Genomic DNA, 19190 nt, shown 5'->3' with positions numbered 1-19190 from the left:
TCAGCCGTAAATGGGCTAACTGATGAATGATTCGAAAACAAGATTTGAAAGTAGTGTTTGCGATGACAATCATTCTTTTGTCCCGTGGCAGCACGCGGTTTGTTAAACAAATTCGGGTTTCAGCAGGCAGCCAAACAGTCTTTACACTTTGGTTAAAGGCACGAGACACACACAGACACAGCGAAAGACGGCGGGACTCGTGCCCGCGTATGTTTCGTGCTTTTAAACAAGGTGAACAGTCACCCCAACAAGACGTTCTTTTAAGGTCTGCGGGGCTGGCGTGGACGGCAGTTTTCTGCTGCCAGCAAGTCCAGTTGGAAATTCCTATTTAAATATAAAAATGACAGAATATTAAACTGATACCTTCACACTGCTGATACGAAAATTTCGTGTTCTCGACATATCATTAAAGCAGCACACGCTATCAAAGCGAACTGTACATGCAGCTGCGCGACGCCCGTTGACTGCCTACGGAGCGGGCATCATAATGGCGGACGCCGTAGCAGACGACGCGGTTGTCTTCACCCTGCACGGCTTCGGAGGGGAGCGCGCACATCACCATGGTGCGCATCATGGCGCGCCATAAAATTACAAGAGGGAACTCTGGCGCTGCAGTCGTTGTCCTACCATGGGAATGATGGGAAGTACATGGATTTGTCTGATCTTCGTGCTTGTGGATTCAAACGTCCTTGTGGCTTTGTATATTACGCTATGTAAATCTTATTGTCGTATATTTCTGCGCAATCTATATTCTTCGAAACGCAGAACACGCCGGGAACGCGTACAATTGCTATTAATTGCAACGATTGAGCTTGCCCAGGTGGCCAAACCGAAACGCGCCAAGCGTCTCCACTGGCATGCCTGCGATAAATTCACAAGGGCGTTTCATTCGCTTGTCGATACATGCTTCCGTGGCTTAATCAACTCATCGAACAGCGGCAACCAATCGGGCGGTTCTTTCTGGGCTTTGTACACTTCACGCATGTAGACGACACTTTCAATAAAGTTTTCTCGCACAGAATGGGCATTCACATCAGCATGACATACCGACATTCTTGTGGACCATATACTATGGAGGCTCAGCAGCATAATAAGGTCATATGGAATATCGTTATTGCCTGTATCTAAGTATCTGATACCACGTGGGGTTATTGGTAATGCTTTCTTTAATGTTCGTTGTAAGATGTCCCAATGAAAAAAGGGATCCCAACAATCAATGAAGACGTGATCGACAGTCTCTGGTTTAGTTGGCTAAATTCAAGCGATTTTAATTTCAGAGAGCATAAGCTAAGCTGATTCTCTTTTTAACAATGTATTCGCATGGCATTTCTGTAACGAGGAAATAAAGAAAAAAAAAAGCTTCCGTGGCTTAATGGTTTCAATATCAGGCTTCTGTGCTAGAGTCCCTGTGTTCGAATCCTTCCGTCGGGCAATTTTAATGATGTTTATTTACTTATTTATTGCGCAATACACTGTTGAAAATGACGAGTTTACAAAGTCACAAAGCCGTTTGAAGTCAAAAGGACGAAGTTTAGGCAAATCCCATGTACTTCCCATAATTCCCATGCTGGGACAACCGCTCCCATTGCAGCTCCCGTAGACACTAGCGCCAGAGTTCCCTCTAGTAATTTTTGTAGGAAACTCTATGTGGCGCGCATCGAGGCAGTCTACATAAATGGATGGAAGGTAGGAGCGTCCCCTTTGAAACGGGGTGATGGCAGTTGCCACCATGCTCAGCTTTTTATTCTGCCTTTTATATTTATTCAGCTGTGCTGTGTGTTATTAAAAATCTCGATTTTCTTTAAATACGTCTTCCTACCGTTTTAACCTTATGTCACCTCTCTGCTTTTGAGCCACCAATCCTCCAATCGCCTTTTGCTGATTTCCACCGCATATTTATTTACATTCTGAACCCAAGGGCCTCAGGAAGCGTGACTGTGGCCGCATCGACATCGGGATTGATACCATCACATTTTAGTATGAGGTGTTCTATTGTTTCTACAGATTTACCACACACAGTACATGTGTCTTCTTCTTCGTTAAATTTCTTTTTATAGCTCCGCGTTCTAAGACATCCTGACCTAGCTTCAAAGAGAAGGGCATTGCCTCTTGAGTTATCATAAAACGCTTCCTTTCTGATCTGCTGTTTCCAGTGTCGATATAGTTCAACACTATGCTTCTTTTCCATTGAATTTATCCAATTTTTACCTTCCGCGTTTTTAACCTGTCGTTTAATGCTCTGTCTTTCTTCGTCCTCGTGTCTGGCATACTTACTGGTTAGCTTCCTAGTTCTTTTCCGCCATTGAGTCAACGCTCTTTCTGTACTGTATAGGTATTTAAATACCTTAGCTGCCCACCTGTTATCGTCCAATTTCCTCAGGCGCTTTTCGTATAGGATTTTACTCTGACCTTCCCGTGCTTCGAACGATGCCCAGCCCATATCCCCCTGTACTGCTTCGTTTGTGGTTTTCCCGTGGGCACCTAGTGCTAATCTTCCCAGAGCTCTCTGATTTACTTCTAGTCTCGACTGAACCTCTGCCCTTAAACACAGGACCGGATTTCCGAAAGTAAGCCCCGGCACCATTACTCCCTTCCAAATACCTCTCAGTACCTCATACCTGTTGTACCCCCACAATGCCCTATGCTTCATTATCCCGGCACCTCTTCGCCCTTTAGCTATGAGAGACTGTTCGTGCTTTTCCGTGTACATCTGCCCTTTGTTTATCCATACCCCGAGATATTTGTATTCGGCCACTCGGGGTATTTCATGGCCTTGTATTGTAAACTCCTGATCAGTTGTATCGTTTAAAAACATCCCACCGGACTTAGCTGCACTAAAACTGAAACCTAAACTGTCTCCTTCATCTCCACAGTAATTAACCAGAGCGCAGCAGCGCCAGATTTCCCTCTAGTAACACGCCGACACGGCGCACACCTCTAATTCAAACCGGGCGCGCTTCGCGGCCTGGAGGAATGCGCTGTGAGCTCTTTCGAAAAGCCCTCCGCGCAACTGCCGCTCTCTCTGCAGCCGCCGAGCGGCGAGGCCGGAAAGCGCCGCATTCCGGCGCCTACCTGATATTCCGAACTGCTGACCGATGGCTTCCCACATGGCCTCCTTCATGGCGACGTTCTTGAATTCCGGCTCGTTGCGGTCGAAGAGGAAGCGGTGTTGCTGCACGGCGTCCACGAACTCCTCGACGGGGAACGCCTTGTCCCTGTTGCGGCGTCGCAGCCGTGGCGACGCTTCCTCGCTGCGTTGCTGCTGCACGAGTATAATCGGCGGCGGCGGCGGCGGTGACGGCGTCACGAGAGCGAACATGTTGCGGTTGGCAGTGCGCGCTGCTTCTGCCGCCGTCGGGCACTGCACGCGTCGCCGCGGTGCGGCGGCGTCACGTGACCGGCGGGTCGAAGCGCGGCTGGCGGCCGTTCGACGCCCTCCGAAGCGTTCGCTTCGCAGTCGCGCGTGATCGTTTCTTGTTCAACTAATACCCATAATATTTCATTGTCAGTTAGTGCCGTTAGTAATTGCTACAGGGCTGAGAGAAGAGGGCGCATCAATGATTGTTCAACACATAACGAATGGAATGTAGAAACGGACGAAATATAAAAACACAACTACGCGTGTCAGAAAATGAAAGAAAAGAGTATTCACTCATGCCTTTTGTCTACAGTAATGTTATACATGTTCAATTAATTGCAAAATTAACGCAATAAATGAGCCATTCAGCTTGTATCATGACGCAGAAATGCCTGAAAGAGCTAAGGAACAAAAAAGGAACACATATCGGTAGGATAGAACGCGCATACTTTACAACGAAGTTGAGATGTCTTATCCCAATGTAACGATCCTGCGCATGTTGATAGGCTGATAATCGGAAATATTATGCGGGATGATAATTTTTAAGTTTTACGGAATTCTAAAAAACGCCTATGGCAGATAGCATTATTCTTGTCCTTGAGCTGGGTTATTCCAAGAGGCGGGCCTATAAATAGCGTGTGAACTTTTAAACACATATACGACTAATTAAAAATTAGTAATGATCTCTGTAGTTAATTATATTAAGGCATATATTGCCATTTACAAATTGTAGCCGGTGAATTTGCAAGGCTTATCCACTTTAATTTCCAAGGGGACACCAATTTCGATGTACTATTTCCCAAACTGTGGCACGAAATACCTTGGCGTTTCAGTTACTTTTGAGCTTCAAGGAATAAAAGACCGCTTTGTTAAAAAAGTAGGTGGAACGCTGCATTTTTACGGCGAGTTTGAGAACGTAGTTCAGAAATGGCGGTATTATGAAAATTCATTCCAAATGGATACGCCTTGAAAACTGACCGGCTACAATTCTAAATTTGCAATATGTGCCGTAATCACTTAAGAAGTAATTGAATTAATTTTTGTTATTAATTGAATATCTGTTTCGATTTCGCATGCATGTCCGCCCCTGAGTAATCCAGCTTAAGGACTAGAATTATGTTACCTGCAACAAGCAATCTTTAAAAATTCAATAAAGCTTAGGATTGATCGCCCATATACGTATATAATCGACATATTTATACGAATATACATATTAGATATGGGCGAATACCAATGTTTCCGAATACGAATCGAATACGTAGGAATAATAAGCATCAAGTACCAAATTGAATATCCAACGTAGACGCATATATTTACAGAAGAAATTTTTATTTTGGTGTAATTGGGCACCACGCCAGCGCTGACTCGTGCAAGAATGACATCTATCAGGGACAAAGTATAAGTCTTAAACACGAAATCACTAATTGCCAGTTGAGAAAACTGCACGAATAGCTTCTCAACAGTTTTAGAGCCAGGTTGCAATTGAACTTTCCAAGAATGAATGGCTGCTCTATCACTAGCTTTCCAAAAAACACTAAATAAATGATTGCCACAGATTGTGAAAAAAAGATGAAAGCTGTCAGGAAAAGCGAAATGTTGGTTCGGCCGCCCTTGTCAATTAAAGTTAAATTATGGGGTTTTACGTGCCAAAACCAATTTCTGATTATGAGGCACGCCGTAGTGGAGGACACCGGAAATTTCGACCACCTGGGGTTCTTTAACGTGCACCTAAATCTAAGTACACGGGTGTTTTCGCATTTCGCCCCCATCGAAATGCGGCCGCCGTGGCCGGGATTCGATCCCGCGACCTCGTGCTCAGCAGCCCAACACCATAGCCACTGAGCAACAACGGCGGGTGCCCTTGTCAATAATTCAGCAATATGACGCGTCGCTACACTGCTTAAATGTCCATCGTATTGATGCGTCGTGATATAGATCATAGGTTGTAGCGTAAAATATTGAACTGCTACATGACTACGGACTGCCAAAAAATACTAAATGACAGACTGCAAGCAAAAATGACAGGTTGTCATGTAGGCTTCCGCGGCTAAACCGTAAACAAAGTTTGTATTACTAATTTTGTTTCTAGTTTGCCTCGAAAACTTTTGTCACACATAAAGCCATTCTTGAGAACCTTCAGGACTTGGGAGTAGGCGAACGAACCTACAATTACATTAGGGACTTCTTGTCAGACCGAGAAGCAAAAATCCAGATTGGAGAATGCCAATCGGATGACATTAAATTAGGCAGCAAAGGGACCCCACAGGGCTCTGTGCTCTCGCCCTTTCTTTTCGATGTGGCCATGATCAAACTCTCTGAAAGACTGGAGGCTATTGAAGGACTAAACCACAGCATATGCTGTAGGCAGTCAGCGGCAATCTGTTGCAGTGCTCTGAATGTTACTCTGTTTGTTGGCAGCATTCATCGGATGACCACCCGTGCGTCTTGAAGTGAGGGACGGAGCGACAACCGTATTCAAGTTATCACCGTCACCAAGATTGCACTATCATCAGGCCGTTGCTGTTCACCGCTTCATACCAGGGGAACCACGAGAGCAAAGGACAAGAAAGTTCCCACCGGAAGGCGCTACTGGAGCCTGCAGCAGCTACAAAAGGCTACGCGAGCCACTTCAACCCTGCAGTCAGCGGCAATCTGTTGCAGTGCTCTGAATGTTACTGTGTTTGTTGGCAGGTGAGCTGCATATATATATACATATATATAGATTTTTTTCCGCCGCTGACTGTAAAGCGTTTTTTCGTACAGTGTTTGATCCGGTACTATGACTGATAGCAGTGTAGAGTGTGGTTTATGCAATGCGATTTTTGAAGATGAGTGTAGCATTACTTGTGCGGAATGCAGTTTGTCTTATCATTTTGGGCAGCACTGTTCTGGTATTGCTGAGTCGACATATACGTCAATGGGGTCTGCGAAACGTGAGAAATGGCGTTGTCGTACATGTCGCGGAGACTCTAGAGCCACTGTCGCTTCTGGGAAGCTGTCGCAGGACAGCTCTTCAGGCATATTGGCAAGGTTATCTTCCCTCGAAGACAAGCTGACAGCTATCCTTGGTCTAAAAGACGTAATTGACAGTCTTGCACTGATACCCATACACGTTGATAAGCTGACGCTCACTTGTCAGTCCCTGCAGACCACAACTGCTGAGTTAAAAGCATCAGTCACGTTCATGTCGTCACAATACGACAAGCTTCTTGAAATGACAGTGAACAGTATACTCGCAGAGCTAACCTGGAAATAAGCGGATTACCGGTCACGGCAAATGAGGACTTGCCGGCAGTCTTGTCGGACCTGGCTGTGAAGCTTAATTTGCATGACCATATGGCGGAACAGGTATGTGCTGTTCACCGCTTATCAGGAGGCCAGGGAAAAATACCGGTGGTATTGGCTAGATTCACGTCACCAGACTTGCGAGACAAATGGCTGCAGGCAAGGGCTCGACTCAGGGCGTTGGCCGAAAACAAACAGATTCCTGACCTTTTTTTCAGTGAGAACCGGACTCGTGCGAACAGTGAACTTTTTTGGAGGGCTAGGGTTCAAGGCAAAGCAAAGGGATTTAAATTTGTCTGGGTGCGAAATGGGAAAATATTTGCGAGGAAGACCGAGGGTGCTACTGCTCTAAAAATCTCGTCTGTAAGCGACATTGATAAGATGACCTAAGATTTGTTAGTTCCTCGCAAAAGAGCATGTCGTTTCCAGATTTCGACTCCGTTGTTAAGACCTTTCAGCCAGCGTTGGGTTGTTCTTGTACCATTCTTCACATTAATATTCGGAGCATCAGGAAACACTGGGATCAATTTGCGGTTACGGCCTGTGCTCTCAGTGACTTTGTTGACGTGTTTGTATTAACGGAAATTAACATTACCGACACTCTAACCGATGTATTTAGGCTTCCCGGTTACCATGCCTATTTCATTACACGCAACAACAGCAGGGGTGGTGGCATTGCGGTATGCTTCAAGGAATCATTGATGATCTCCGAGGTTACCGTTTCCTTCGGCACAGCGGAGGTCATGGCCTTTGAAGTATCCTGTCGTGGTATTTCATTTTATCTTCTTGCTATGTACCGACCTCCTAATCAAAATGTGTTGGGATTTATTGAAGAATTACAAACTATACTGAAAACCAACTTTGTTGCTAAAAACGTGTGCATGATAGGGGACATCAATATCGATTTGATGAAGGATGATCGCCATGGCACTGAAAGTTACTTAACAATACTCGCAGAATTTGGCATTGTACCACATTTCGCCGATCCTACTAGAGAAGAATTTCTTAATAATCGCATTACAACTACTTGCATTGACCACGCTAACGTCCGTGCGTGGGACATTTCTTCAGTGTCCGGAGCTGTAATCAGACAGAAACTGGCAGATCACTATTACATTGCGTGTCGCCTTATGAAAACAGACTCTATGCAGCACACTAACTCTACCAGGTGTGTTGTGACCATTCTAGACCAAAAAAAGTTCGATAATCATGTCACTGAATATGATTGGGATTCATTTACTCACCATAACACTAACGACACTGCGTACGATAGCTTGGTCAGGATATTAGGCGAAATAAAGAAAGTGTGCAAAAACACTTTGGTTGTCAAGAAACGTAAAATTGACTGCCAGTGGCTGACTGCAGAAATCCTGGCTGCTATCAAAGAAAAGGACACTTTCTGGTCTCGATGCCGCAGGGCGCCAAAAAAATGACAAACTTCGAGCAGAATATCCCCATTGGACCACGAATATCCTCTGGACATCCCGATTAGATCCGAACGTCCCAAGTCCCGCTCAGGACGTCCAGAGGGTAACATGTGGATATTAAATTCGGGATGTCCTATTTAAGACATCCTTCAGACATCCACACGATTGAACTTCTGGGATCTAAACAAAATCCCAAAACTTTAATCCTATGGATGTCCGAAGGTTGTTTTCAACGGGATGTCCCATACCGGCCATATGTGGGACCAACACACACAGTCCTACACGTACTACTTGATCATCGCGGCATATTAAATCTCTACCACGGCTGCCTTCAGCGCACGCTCTTCCGTAAGGACATGACAGCCAGTTATGTGATGTTGCTGCACTCATAATCAAACTTCCAATGCAGACGATAAATGGAGAAGTTGAAATGAACAACCGAAATTGCACAAGCATATTGGGAGGAAACGTTACGAAGAAACGGGCAGAACGCCGGAACTACTGCGCATTACCACCTACCGCAAGGCGTAACCGAATCAATCGTGCTCTATGCTCCTACGCTTTCCGAAGATGTCGAGAAAGAAGAGTACGGCAACCTCTGCAACGCCTACAACCCCCGCCGTTGTACAGAGCAGTGACTGCTTTTACCCAGTCGAATCACCACTATCTGTTGCGTTCACACGCACGCTTTGCGCTGATTTGTGCGTAGTCGGTCACATGACGTAACGACACCGTCTTATTGGATCTCTTCGCCCTTCTGTGCAAGCTCGGAATGCCAAGGCCTGAAGGTTGCTGGGTTGGTGTGCTCCGCGCTCTCATACGCTCAGTTCGCGCGCTTTCTCTCAACGTGGTGATTGTATCGTTGTGCCATGAGCTCATGAGTTCCAGGGTGAGCGTTGGTCAGCTCTAGTGAACGTTTTTGTCATGCGCTTTGGAGCTCCATTTCTGCGGCACCTGTACGTCTTACGCCTATCAAGAGGTAAGTAACAGTTCATGAAATTAATGTTTTTCTATTAGCAGCCCTGCAAGTGTCATGTCTGCGCATAATCGAATGACGGGCATTGTAGTACATGCCCATCTTTTGCACGGTAACAAATCGACGGTAACAAGCGACGGTAACATCAATCGGCGATTGACCATGCGTTGTGTTGCGTTTGGTCGCATTGTACTACTTTTCTGCAAACGTCTGAGCTTACTCTGTCCTATATTTCTGCGCAGCGCTGAGATGCGCAAAAAAAGAAAAAGAAAAGAATCTGAATTCGTAACTTTAGAACCGTTAACTCACATGTTGCCCACAGGATGAGTCCGCAAGAGTTGTCGTTGTCTTTGCTGAACAGTGGCGAATAATAAGAAAATGAATATTAATTATAATAGCTTCCCGACACACACTGTCCAGAATAGCCTCGCTTCAGCTTCGTTTGCGTTTTCTTTGCGTAACCGTGATTGCGAGAGCAATCAATCGTACAACTGCGTAAGGTTGAAATAGCTGAAATTCTGTGTGCATTTGTATCGCGGTCGGGGTACTTGCTGCACGTTATGGCCGGCAACGCTGATGAACTTTAATACACCTGTCTTTAGGGCTGCTGTATTCTTACTAACAGTGCATGCACGTTTCATGGAATAACTAAAATTTAGGGCGACTTAGACTTCAAGACAAGTTTACTACTCGGCTCCCTGTGACGAACGAAAAGTTTGCGCCTACTTAATTGCCCGTTCGCATGTGGTCGTATTTTTTAGTACGTAACATGAAACTTTTTCTCACTTGACTGATACTTTCGCGTGCTCGTACTGATAACCGTGTCGCTTGAACTTCGCTACGTGTGCTGTTGGCGTTTTGTTTGCGTAACAGCGATTGCCAAAGTAATCGTAATACTGCGTACGTTCGGAATAATAGAACTTTGTTAGCGTTTGTATCGCGATTTGAGAATTTGCTGCTCGTGATGGCCGGTCGCGCTGCTGAATTTAACAGCTCGTGTATTTACGGCTGGTAATGTTTTTGGCTAACAGTGCCGTGCACGTTGTCGTAATAACGAGACATCTGGGCGACTTGTTAGGTTTCTGCATATTTACACGGGAACGGATGCATGCTAGTATGGTGTTAAGGTCAAATTCACGTCTCAGCTCTGTAACGACGAAACGTGCGCGCTGATGAGCTCGTTCGCACGTGGTAGCAATTTTTTTATTATAAGAGTTTGTGAGAGTTGACTCCATCACACGCTCGTAGTGAGTAACCGTGTCGCTTAAGCTTCGTCTGCCATTGCTGTTTTGATTGCTTAACAATCGCGATAGCAATCGTAAAAACTGCGTAACGATGGATTAACCGAATTTAGTTATTTCAACACTCTTGATGTCACGCAGAGCGTTACAAAGAGGGGTGGGATTCTATACAATAAGTGGAAATGGGGGTTTTGAAGTATGATGGGACAGGTTGTCGCTGACCTTAGAAGAAGGAATAACCGTGCACGTTTGTACGTGAACTTGGGACGTGGAATACAGATGTAGGCATCTGTATCGCATCGGAGCACTTGCTGCGCGTGATGGCTAATTGGTCGGCCGTACTGCTGAACTTTACCACGCTTGTCTTTACGGCTGGTATACCAGCCGTAAAGACAAGCGTGGTAAAGTTCAGCAGTGCGGCCGGCCCATTACCTACAGCATACATATATGTGCCAAACAGTGACATGCATATTTTTCGAAATAACAAAACTTTTGGACGACTTTTTAGGCTGCTGCCTGTTTGCATGTGGACGGATGCATGCTATTATTAGGGGAATAAGACCAAGCTTAGGCCTCAGCTTCCTGTAGCGATCGACACATTTACGCTACTTATACTATAGCTCGCTCGCACGTGGTCGTATTGTTTCGTATTAATAATGAGGAACGTTTGTCGATCTTCGTTGACTGCTAAATTTGCGTCACGCTCCCGCCCTCATGATTAACCGTGTCGCCAATTGAGCTTCGTCTGCCGTTTGAGTTTTCTTTGCGTAACCGCGACTGCGAGAGCGATCGTAAAATGGCATGCGGTTGAAATAACTAAACATTTGTGGGCATTTGTACCGCGATCGCAGCACTTGTTGCACGTGATGGTTGGCCTGCCGCGCTGCTGAATTCTCCACGCGTTTCTGTCATACAATGCCCTACACGTTCGTTTCTGGGAATAACGAAATTTCGGGCGACATGGAACTTCTGCTTATTTACACGTTCTCACGTGCATGCTAGTATGTTGGTGAGGTCAAGCTTACGTCTCAGATGTCTGTAACGATCGAATCGTTTGCGCCTATTAGACTATCGCTCCGAATTCGCACGTTGTCGCATTTTGAGTAATAGAGTCCCGGCCACGGCGCCCGCATTTTGATGAGGGCGATACGCGAAAACACCCGTGTAGTTAGATTTAGGTGCATGTTAAGAACCCCAGAGGGTCCAAATTATTCCGGAGTCCCCCACTATGGCGTGCTTCGTAATCAGATCGTGATTTTGGCACGTAAAAAAGCAATAATTTAATTTGACTGTTAATTAAATTTCTGTCGGGTGCGCGTTTTATCGCGTTTTGCTGGACCCAATAAAAGTTTATCCACTCACTCACTCACTCACTCTGTCAGGTGATTTACCGTGTCGCTTAAGTTTTGTCTACCCTTTGAGTTTTCTTTGCGTAATCGCATTTGCAAGACCAATTCAATCGCGGAAGTTCGAAATAACGGAACTATATTGTAGGCATTTTTATTTCAATGGCAGCACCTCGCACACAGGGTGGTTGACCAACCGTGCTGCTTCAGTTTTCTCGCATTTGCTATAATTTGGGCCAGCGTATGTGCTGACATGTGTGCGCGACGCGCTGGACAAGATTACCCGACTGTTGTATCCCCATATTGTCATTGTATATTTACTGGAGTTATATAGTCGACAATCGCCTAACTTTTGTATTATATTGCGATAGAAATTGTACGGACACTCCTGATGAAATTCCGCTGACGCGGACGTGCGCCGCGGTGGGCAGTGGCTTCGTGGGCGCTGTTCCCGCGCAGCTTAGTGTCGAAGTTCGCGTAAATTTGGCTCTGGAAAGGCTTTGTGGCTGGAAGCAGCAAGAAGCGATCGCGTGTCGCTGCTGCCCCGCTTCACGCCAGCGTTCATACAGCGTGTTTACCGTCAGAGATGTGTTCATGTTTGGCTTTGCGCACAACACTGTTTGTTAATTTAACAAGGAAGCGAAGGTTTACTGTAATTTAAATTGGCGAAAACACGTACAGCTGCTTAAATATAGCCGTTTGGCAATTTGCTATCCCAATCGCTGCGTCGCTTTTCGGACGAAACTATGCTATGCTGACGTAGCGACTAGGAGAATTCCTTTTATCTTTGTACAGAGATGAAATCATTACTTCTTTTCTGATAACTGTTCGCTCAACGAGTTTGTATTAAGCCACAAAGAAGCAAAGTTGCTGTCAGAACCTGCAGGTTGCTGTTAAATGTGCAGTTTGTTACGATAGCAATTTTCATAAACATTTCTAACACATTTTTATTGCATACTTTACAGTCATGCTGTGTTCCCGCCATCAGCCTGGTGTCACTTTGGGTCGACATCATTCTTTGTTGAGGATCAGCACAGAAACAAGCCCACGGAAATCTGCTTTCTTAGTACCTCTGATCTCAAGAGTGTATTTTCGTGTCTGCGACCACTGGAACCGATCCTTCAGGATGACTAGTAAATTGTGTAGCGTACCTGTGACCTCTTCTGTTCTGCATCTGAAACTATGGACGAAAGGCTTCACCCAGCGTGTGGCGACTTCCTTATGGGCCGATGTACCTGTGAACTCTGGGTTAATTTTTGTCTTTGTGACTGTTCAAGCGAGTTCGCAGAAATGCCCCACTAAATTTCTTAGTACACGTGAACTGCAGTGTAGTCGTCTTCGACCGCTGAGCCAGCCTGCAGTGAGCCTTAGTGAAATGTTTAGTCGCTAAGATACCTGTGATCTTTTCAGAAGTATTTGTAACTGCTGCCATTGAAGAACAGTCATGCTCTGCCTCTGGTAACTTCCATCGAGGCTGTCTGATAGCCGTGAATTTTTAGGATGAAATTGTGTTTATGTGTGGCCGCTGAAGCAAGCCCACACAAATCCTCTATTAGCTTTTCATATGGGTGAACTCATATAATGCATTTTTCTGTCTATGACTGCTGAAGCGAGCACGCTGCAAGCTTTTAGTTCTGTAGTTGCCAAGGTACCTGTGACAGTTCAGCAATATTTGGCTGTGACCACGGAAAGGTCGCATTCAGCTTCTGCTGATTTGCTTAGAGGCCTTCAAGCCTATGAACACTTATGGTGAATTTGCGTTTGTGACCACAAGTGCAAACGCAAATCAAAGTGCACAAGTGTGTGTTACAAGTGCAGCAAGTGTCTTGTAACTCTAGTACTTGTGACATCAGTTTGGTATTGTGTTGAAGCAAGTGCCTTGTAACTGCTTTTGTATCTGTGAACTCTCCAGTAATGTTCGTGTTTGCAACTACTTAAGTGATCCTTTAGTAATTTTTTAATGCCCAGTGTGTCTATAAAATATTTAGTACATTTACTGTGTGCAACCGCTAAGGAGGCCTGCAGAAAGTGGAGTAGCTTCCGTCATGGCTAAGACACCTCTGAACTTTCTAGCAAATATTGCATTTATGTGCCCGCGACCGTTAAAGTGAGCCAGCCCACAGTAGCCCTCCTACTACCTTTGTACCCCCCTCCCCCCACCCTTGCATAGGGCTTTTAATGTTCTTTTACTGGCCGAGGTGCATCTGCGTATTATTAGCTCAACTGAAATGGTCTTATCACTACACACGAAAGTGTCGATGTTTGCTCTGGTGACCTTTGCCAGAACTTGTTATGGATGCACAGTGCATTTGCTCTATACTCTAAGAACAGTTGCACCCTTTGGGGTGTAATTTTGCCACAGAACAATAATCGTTATCTGTCTTGCTTGCATTTCTTTTCTTGAAAACCCTGCACTCGTTACTTTCCTGTCGAGAATGCTCTGTCATGCTGATAATGCGCATGCCATTCGTGACATTGGAAGTACCACGCTTGCAGCGTTAAAAAAAGGAAATGGGAGCAAGACAGATGACGATTCTTGTTTTGTGGCAAATATACACCCCAAAGGGTGCAACTGTCTTTAGAGTGTAAATGGATGATTATACAGCAGCTGTTTATCTATATATGACCACTGAACTAGCCTCGAGTAATTTTGTTAATGCCTAATGTAGTTGTGACATCTTAATTTAGCAGAACTCGTGTTCGTGTATGTAACTACTGAATATGGCCTAGGGAAAAGCTCTGGCAACTTAAAGTGGCTAACATATCTAAACTTTTCAGCAAATTTTGCATTGATGTGCCTGCTACCATGGAAGTGAGCCCACAGCAAGCCTCGTGATAAGTTCCATAGTGGGCCCACTGCGAATTCTGAAATTTGATTAATGTGCACTTTTACTAACCATGGTGTGGTATAAATAACTCCTAATAGCTGAGCTTGTATGAAGAAATTATCGAGTTTTATTTGTTTGCATTGCTGGGTTTTACTGAAAACTGCTGAGTGCATTTTAGAGTTCAAAGAGTGATTTTCCTGCAACTGTTTTATTGAAATAAATGCTGTATTTTTTGATGAGATTGTCAAACGATTCAGCAGTCTGCAGAACTTTGTTCTGTAGCTTCGTCCCTGTTAGCACAAAAAAGTATAGGTTGCATGTCTATATGTTATGAATTAATGCATTTTTAACAAGTTGTATGTAATGTATTTGCTTAGCGTAGCAGGGAACCTTGTGCACAATGCTCAGTTGCACTGCAGTCTTCATTTAACGTGCTTTGAGATGCGGTGGGGTGCATTCCTGGCTTGTCTCCTGGTACTTCAGCTTTTGCATGACATAAATATTTGGTCGCCTTATTGAACCGCTGGGATGGATCTTCAAGAGCCGTGCAGTTCCTTTTCATCATTGCCCACAAGTCATCACAAAACCAGCTTACTTTGTTAATGGTATGTAAATTGCAGCAGGCTTGCTGCACTGTAGGTTCCATTGTGAGGAACGTCCCAATTATGGTAATTTATAATCAATATGGACGCCCTGTGGATATCCTCAATCCCCAACCAAATGTCCCACAAACGTCCTTTGGACGATTGGTAGAATGTCCCAGAAGCATCCTATATCCTGACAAAAATGTCCTTAGGATGTACTCGGGGTTATGCAATAAGAATAATCCGTATTTAAACATCTCTTGGACGTCCGAATGTCCCGTTTTTTTATCTCTGCTGGACATCCTAGGACGCTGGTGCTCAAATGGGCTATCTTCAGAGGTCCTGCGGACGTCCGGATATTTGATTTTGATGTACGATGGACGTTCGTGGGATGTGCAATTCTCTTGCGTCGGACGATCCTATGGACATCCGTAGTACATCATCGGGACTTCTAGGGATGTCCGACGGACATCAAAATATCCTTTATAGGACGTCCTTTGGACATTCACTGGAGATTTGTGGTCCAATGGGTCGTTGCACCAGAAATAAGGTAACTGCGCTTATCCGCTTATCAAAGAGGAAGTTCTTTGCACAGCAGTTTCACAACACTCGTCGCGACGTAAGGAACACTTGGTCTCTGATAAACCAGTTACGTGGTAACATACACTTGTCCGTCCAAGAAGCAGTGGAGCATAATTTCGGTGTAGTGTCGCCTATTTTGGCTAATGAGTTCAATAACGTATTTTCGGCTGAGCAACGGGTCGCAGTCCAAACTTTGAGCTCGACAAAGATTAAAAACAGTGTATCGCCATCAGCCTTCCTTCCTCTTATGACAGAATCTGATCTTTTCAGCAGTTTGTCTAGTCTGAAACGTGTTGGAATCTCAGCGCTGATGCCCGTTGTTGCAATCGGACCGCTGGCACGAGTTGTTGCAACTGGGTCGCAAGCCCCAAGGGTAGCGTTGGCCTGGCGGCCTGGGGCACAACTGGAAGCATCCGAAGGTCCTGGCAAAGCATGAGTCGACTGCTAACAGAACAACTTGTTTATTCTAGCATCGCAAAAGAGCGGGCGGTCAGGTCGACCGAAGTGGAGAGACGGGAGAGCACGCTTCTCGACGGAAGAATTCGGAGCCTCTCCCCTGGCGTCCGGGGGCAGCTGCTCTTATACTCTCGGAGTTGAGGGCAAGAAGGAACGCCTCGTCACAGGCGCACGTGACGGCGCCACGGACACGCTGAGAGACACGTTGAGACGAGTGTAGTGACGCATCCGCCGGGCCGGCGCCGGTCAGACCTCCTCGCTTCACACTTGGGCAGCTCCTCTCCCCGGCTGCCGCGCTTTGACAAGCGTGGGCACCAACATGCACACACACACACACACGCACACTTGAAGACACGTGGCATTGAAACATGCCTGGACGCGCTTGGCGGGGAGGCGTATCGGCGGCGCTGAACGGGCCAAAATGTCCGCCGCTTTGAACGAAGCCCCGGCGTCCGTTGCATCCGCGCCGGCTATACCGCGCGTCGTAGGCGAAACGTAACAGACCACCCCGCCGGGGGAAGGAGATCCCGATGGTCAGGGGACTGCATCCGCTGTCCGGAGGGATGTCGCTCGATGATGCTCATAACCGAAGTCGGGCGTCCTTCGGCGTTTCTTGAGCGCAGCGCACAGAGAAGGCCTCGTTCTCTCGTTCAGGTTTACACAGGACACTGCAAAGTGACTTCGGGAAAGTTGACATTTTTGTTCTCGTTCCCGGCAAGCGTTAGAACTACGCCGAAACTCAACCGCTCAGTCAGCAAGCACGAAACAACCCTCACCAAGTCCTGCCAGGCTCTTTCCCCTTTTATACCACTGCCTAGTTCCTTACAGTAGTCTAGCAGCACTCAGAACGCGTCCACAAATTGGAAAATTGCACTAGAAAGCACGTCATCACTTTGAAACACTAAACAAAAGCAATATGTTAAAAATCCTGCCTCAGGAAGAAAAACATCAGTAACAAACAACTCTGAGGCTGATTCCTACGTTAGGGGCTTCGACTTAAGCCATCGGCGTTAGCGTTGAGACTCCCCTTTTTGTAACGCACCTCAAAGGAATGTTGTTGCAAAGCGAGGCTCCAGCGCAGGAGGCGGCCATTTGTGAAAGAGATGGTCTGCAGCCATTGGAGAGGGCAGTGATCCGTTTCGAAGCATGCGAAGCGGAGATCGCAGCGAGCGACCGTACACTAGCTCAGCTGGCGAAAACCCCGTAGCCGCATGCGGCGCGGTCCTCAATGCAAACATCACCCCAGGCAGACACAGCTCCCAGTCACTTTGTTGTTCAAAACACAATGCTCTCAACACGCGCTTCATGACGGAGTGGAGCTTCTCAACGGAATTCGACTGTGGGTGGTACACTGAGCTGTGTAACAGCTTTACCCCGCACCTTTCGAGAAAGGCTGTCGTCAAAGCGCTCGTAAACACTGTGCCCTGATCTGATTGGATTTCCGCAGGAAAACCAACTCGCGCAAATATGGACAGTAGTGCATTGACTATCTCAACTGAGCTGTGTTCTTTAAGCGGCACTGCTTCAGGGAACTTTGTCGCTGGGCAGATCACAGTCAAAATGTGCCTGTACACCGTGGTTGTTACCGGCAGAGGTCCCACTGTATCAATAACGAGCCGTCTAAAAGGCTCCGTAATGATAGGTACCAACTTCAACGGCGCCCTCGATTTGTCCCCTGGTTTGCCCACCCGCTGACAGGTGTCACATGTCCTCACAAAGTGGTCTGCGTCCCGAAAACACCCTGGCCAATAGTACTCTTGCAAGAGACGGTCCTTAGTTTTCTTAACTCCTAGGTGTCCGGACCACGAACCCCCATGCGACAAGCGCAACAGATCCTGACGGTAGCACTGAGGCACGATCAGCTGATCGAACTCCACTCCCCTGCGGTCTAGATACTTCCGGTACAGGACCCCACCTCTTTCCACAAAATGAGCATTTTTCTTGGCGATACCTTCCTTGACGATGCAGCGTATGTTTTCTAGGCTGCCATCCTTTTTTTGCTCGGCTATCAAAGCCGACCGGCTGACTTTTAGCAACCTATTAAGTCCGTCTGACGTAGGCGCGATGAGCAAATCTGCAGATAGCTCTTCTAACTTTCCCGTGTCGGGCATTTCCTCTCCAGTATCTGGTGCCTTCAACGCTACAGGCTCAATTTTATTCAGTTCGGACGTGCTCTGAATATCAGCTTGCTGCGCCTCTGATCCTTTCTCATTGTTCGACAACGTCGGCCCCGCAACTACCGCCTTTGCACCGAGCTCCCGAACCTTCGATCTGGTTAAGGCCTGAACGCTAGCCTCACCAAACAAAAGCCCCTTCTCGCGCAGGAGGTGATCGGACCTGTTCGAAAATACGTACGGGTACTGGGGGGGGGGGGGGGGGCAGCATAGATGACACTGCGGCCTCCGTCTCAAGCGCTCCGAAAGATCCTTCAATAAGCACTTTTGCTACGGGCAGACACACGCTATGAGCTTCCACGGCTTGCTTGATCCATGCGCACTCGCCCGTGAACATATCGGGTTCTACGTAGGAGGGGTGAACTACATCCATTGTAGCTGCGGAATCGCGAAGCACTCGGCACTCTTTCCCGTTCACGAGAAGGTCTCGCATGTAAGGCTCGAGAAGCTTCATGTTCTCGTCAGTGCTGCATAATGACAAAAACACGACTTTTGTTTTTGTTTCTGGACACTGCGCCGAAAAGTGACCCGGCTTCTGACACGTATAACACACGCGCGCTTGCCTCATCTCGAACCGTTTTCTGCGTTCGGCTTCGGCTGCCGCCGTCTCCTTAGGTTCGGTCGGACTGCTTTCACTCGCATCCGCACTACGTGTGTTCCCCCTTGCTCTCATGGGTGTGAACTTCGGCCTCTCAAACTTGGAGCCAAATTCACCCTTTTGACCGTCTTTAGCTCCGCGAGCCCGACGCGTCACAATCTCCTCGGCTAGCTCAGCGGCTTTAGCAACCGTACTAACGTCTGGCCTATCCAAGACCCAGTGCCGCACGTTCTCAGGTAACCTACTATAAAACTGTTCTAGCCCGAAACACTGCAGAACTTTCTCGTGGTCACCAAACGCTTTCTCTTCTTTGGGCCACTCCTGCATGTTTGACA

General features: G+C 46.6%; 1 protein-coding gene and 1 long non-coding RNA gene across 3 annotated transcripts in view; one reads left to right on the top strand and one right to left on the bottom strand.

Annotated features, from left to right (window-relative positions):
- LOC126526924 (uncharacterized) overlaps positions 1 to 3461 on the bottom strand; it is a 111609-nt gene extending 108148 nt beyond the window's left edge. The window contains exon 1 of one of the 2 annotated variants that reach the window (XM_050174631.3): positions 3073 to 3461. In XM_050174631.3, coding sequence (XP_050030588.1) covers positions 3073 to 3319 — 247 coding nt within the window. In that variant the 5' untranslated portion in view covers positions 3320 to 3461. The remainder of the gene's footprint in view (positions 1 to 3072) is intronic. The other variant, XM_050174630.3, reaches the window with a different exon arrangement.
- A 5346-nt stretch (positions 3462 to 8807) lies between these two features.
- Positions 8808 to 14697, top strand: LOC129383690 (uncharacterized). Its single transcript, XR_008611566.2, has 2 exons — positions 8808 to 9049; positions 12599 to 14697. It is a non-coding gene; the product is annotated as an uncharacterized lncRNA (long non-coding RNA).
- Positions 14698 to 19190: the final 4493 nt, after the last annotated feature.

The sequence above is a fragment of the Dermacentor andersoni genome, chromosome 9, assembly GCF_023375885.2.
Source record: "Dermacentor andersoni chromosome 9, qqDerAnde1_hic_scaffold, whole genome shotgun sequence".
NCBI lineage: Eukaryota > Metazoa > Arthropoda > Arachnida > Ixodida > Ixodidae > Dermacentor > Dermacentor andersoni.
This window is presented reverse-complemented; position numbering and strand designations above follow the sequence as displayed.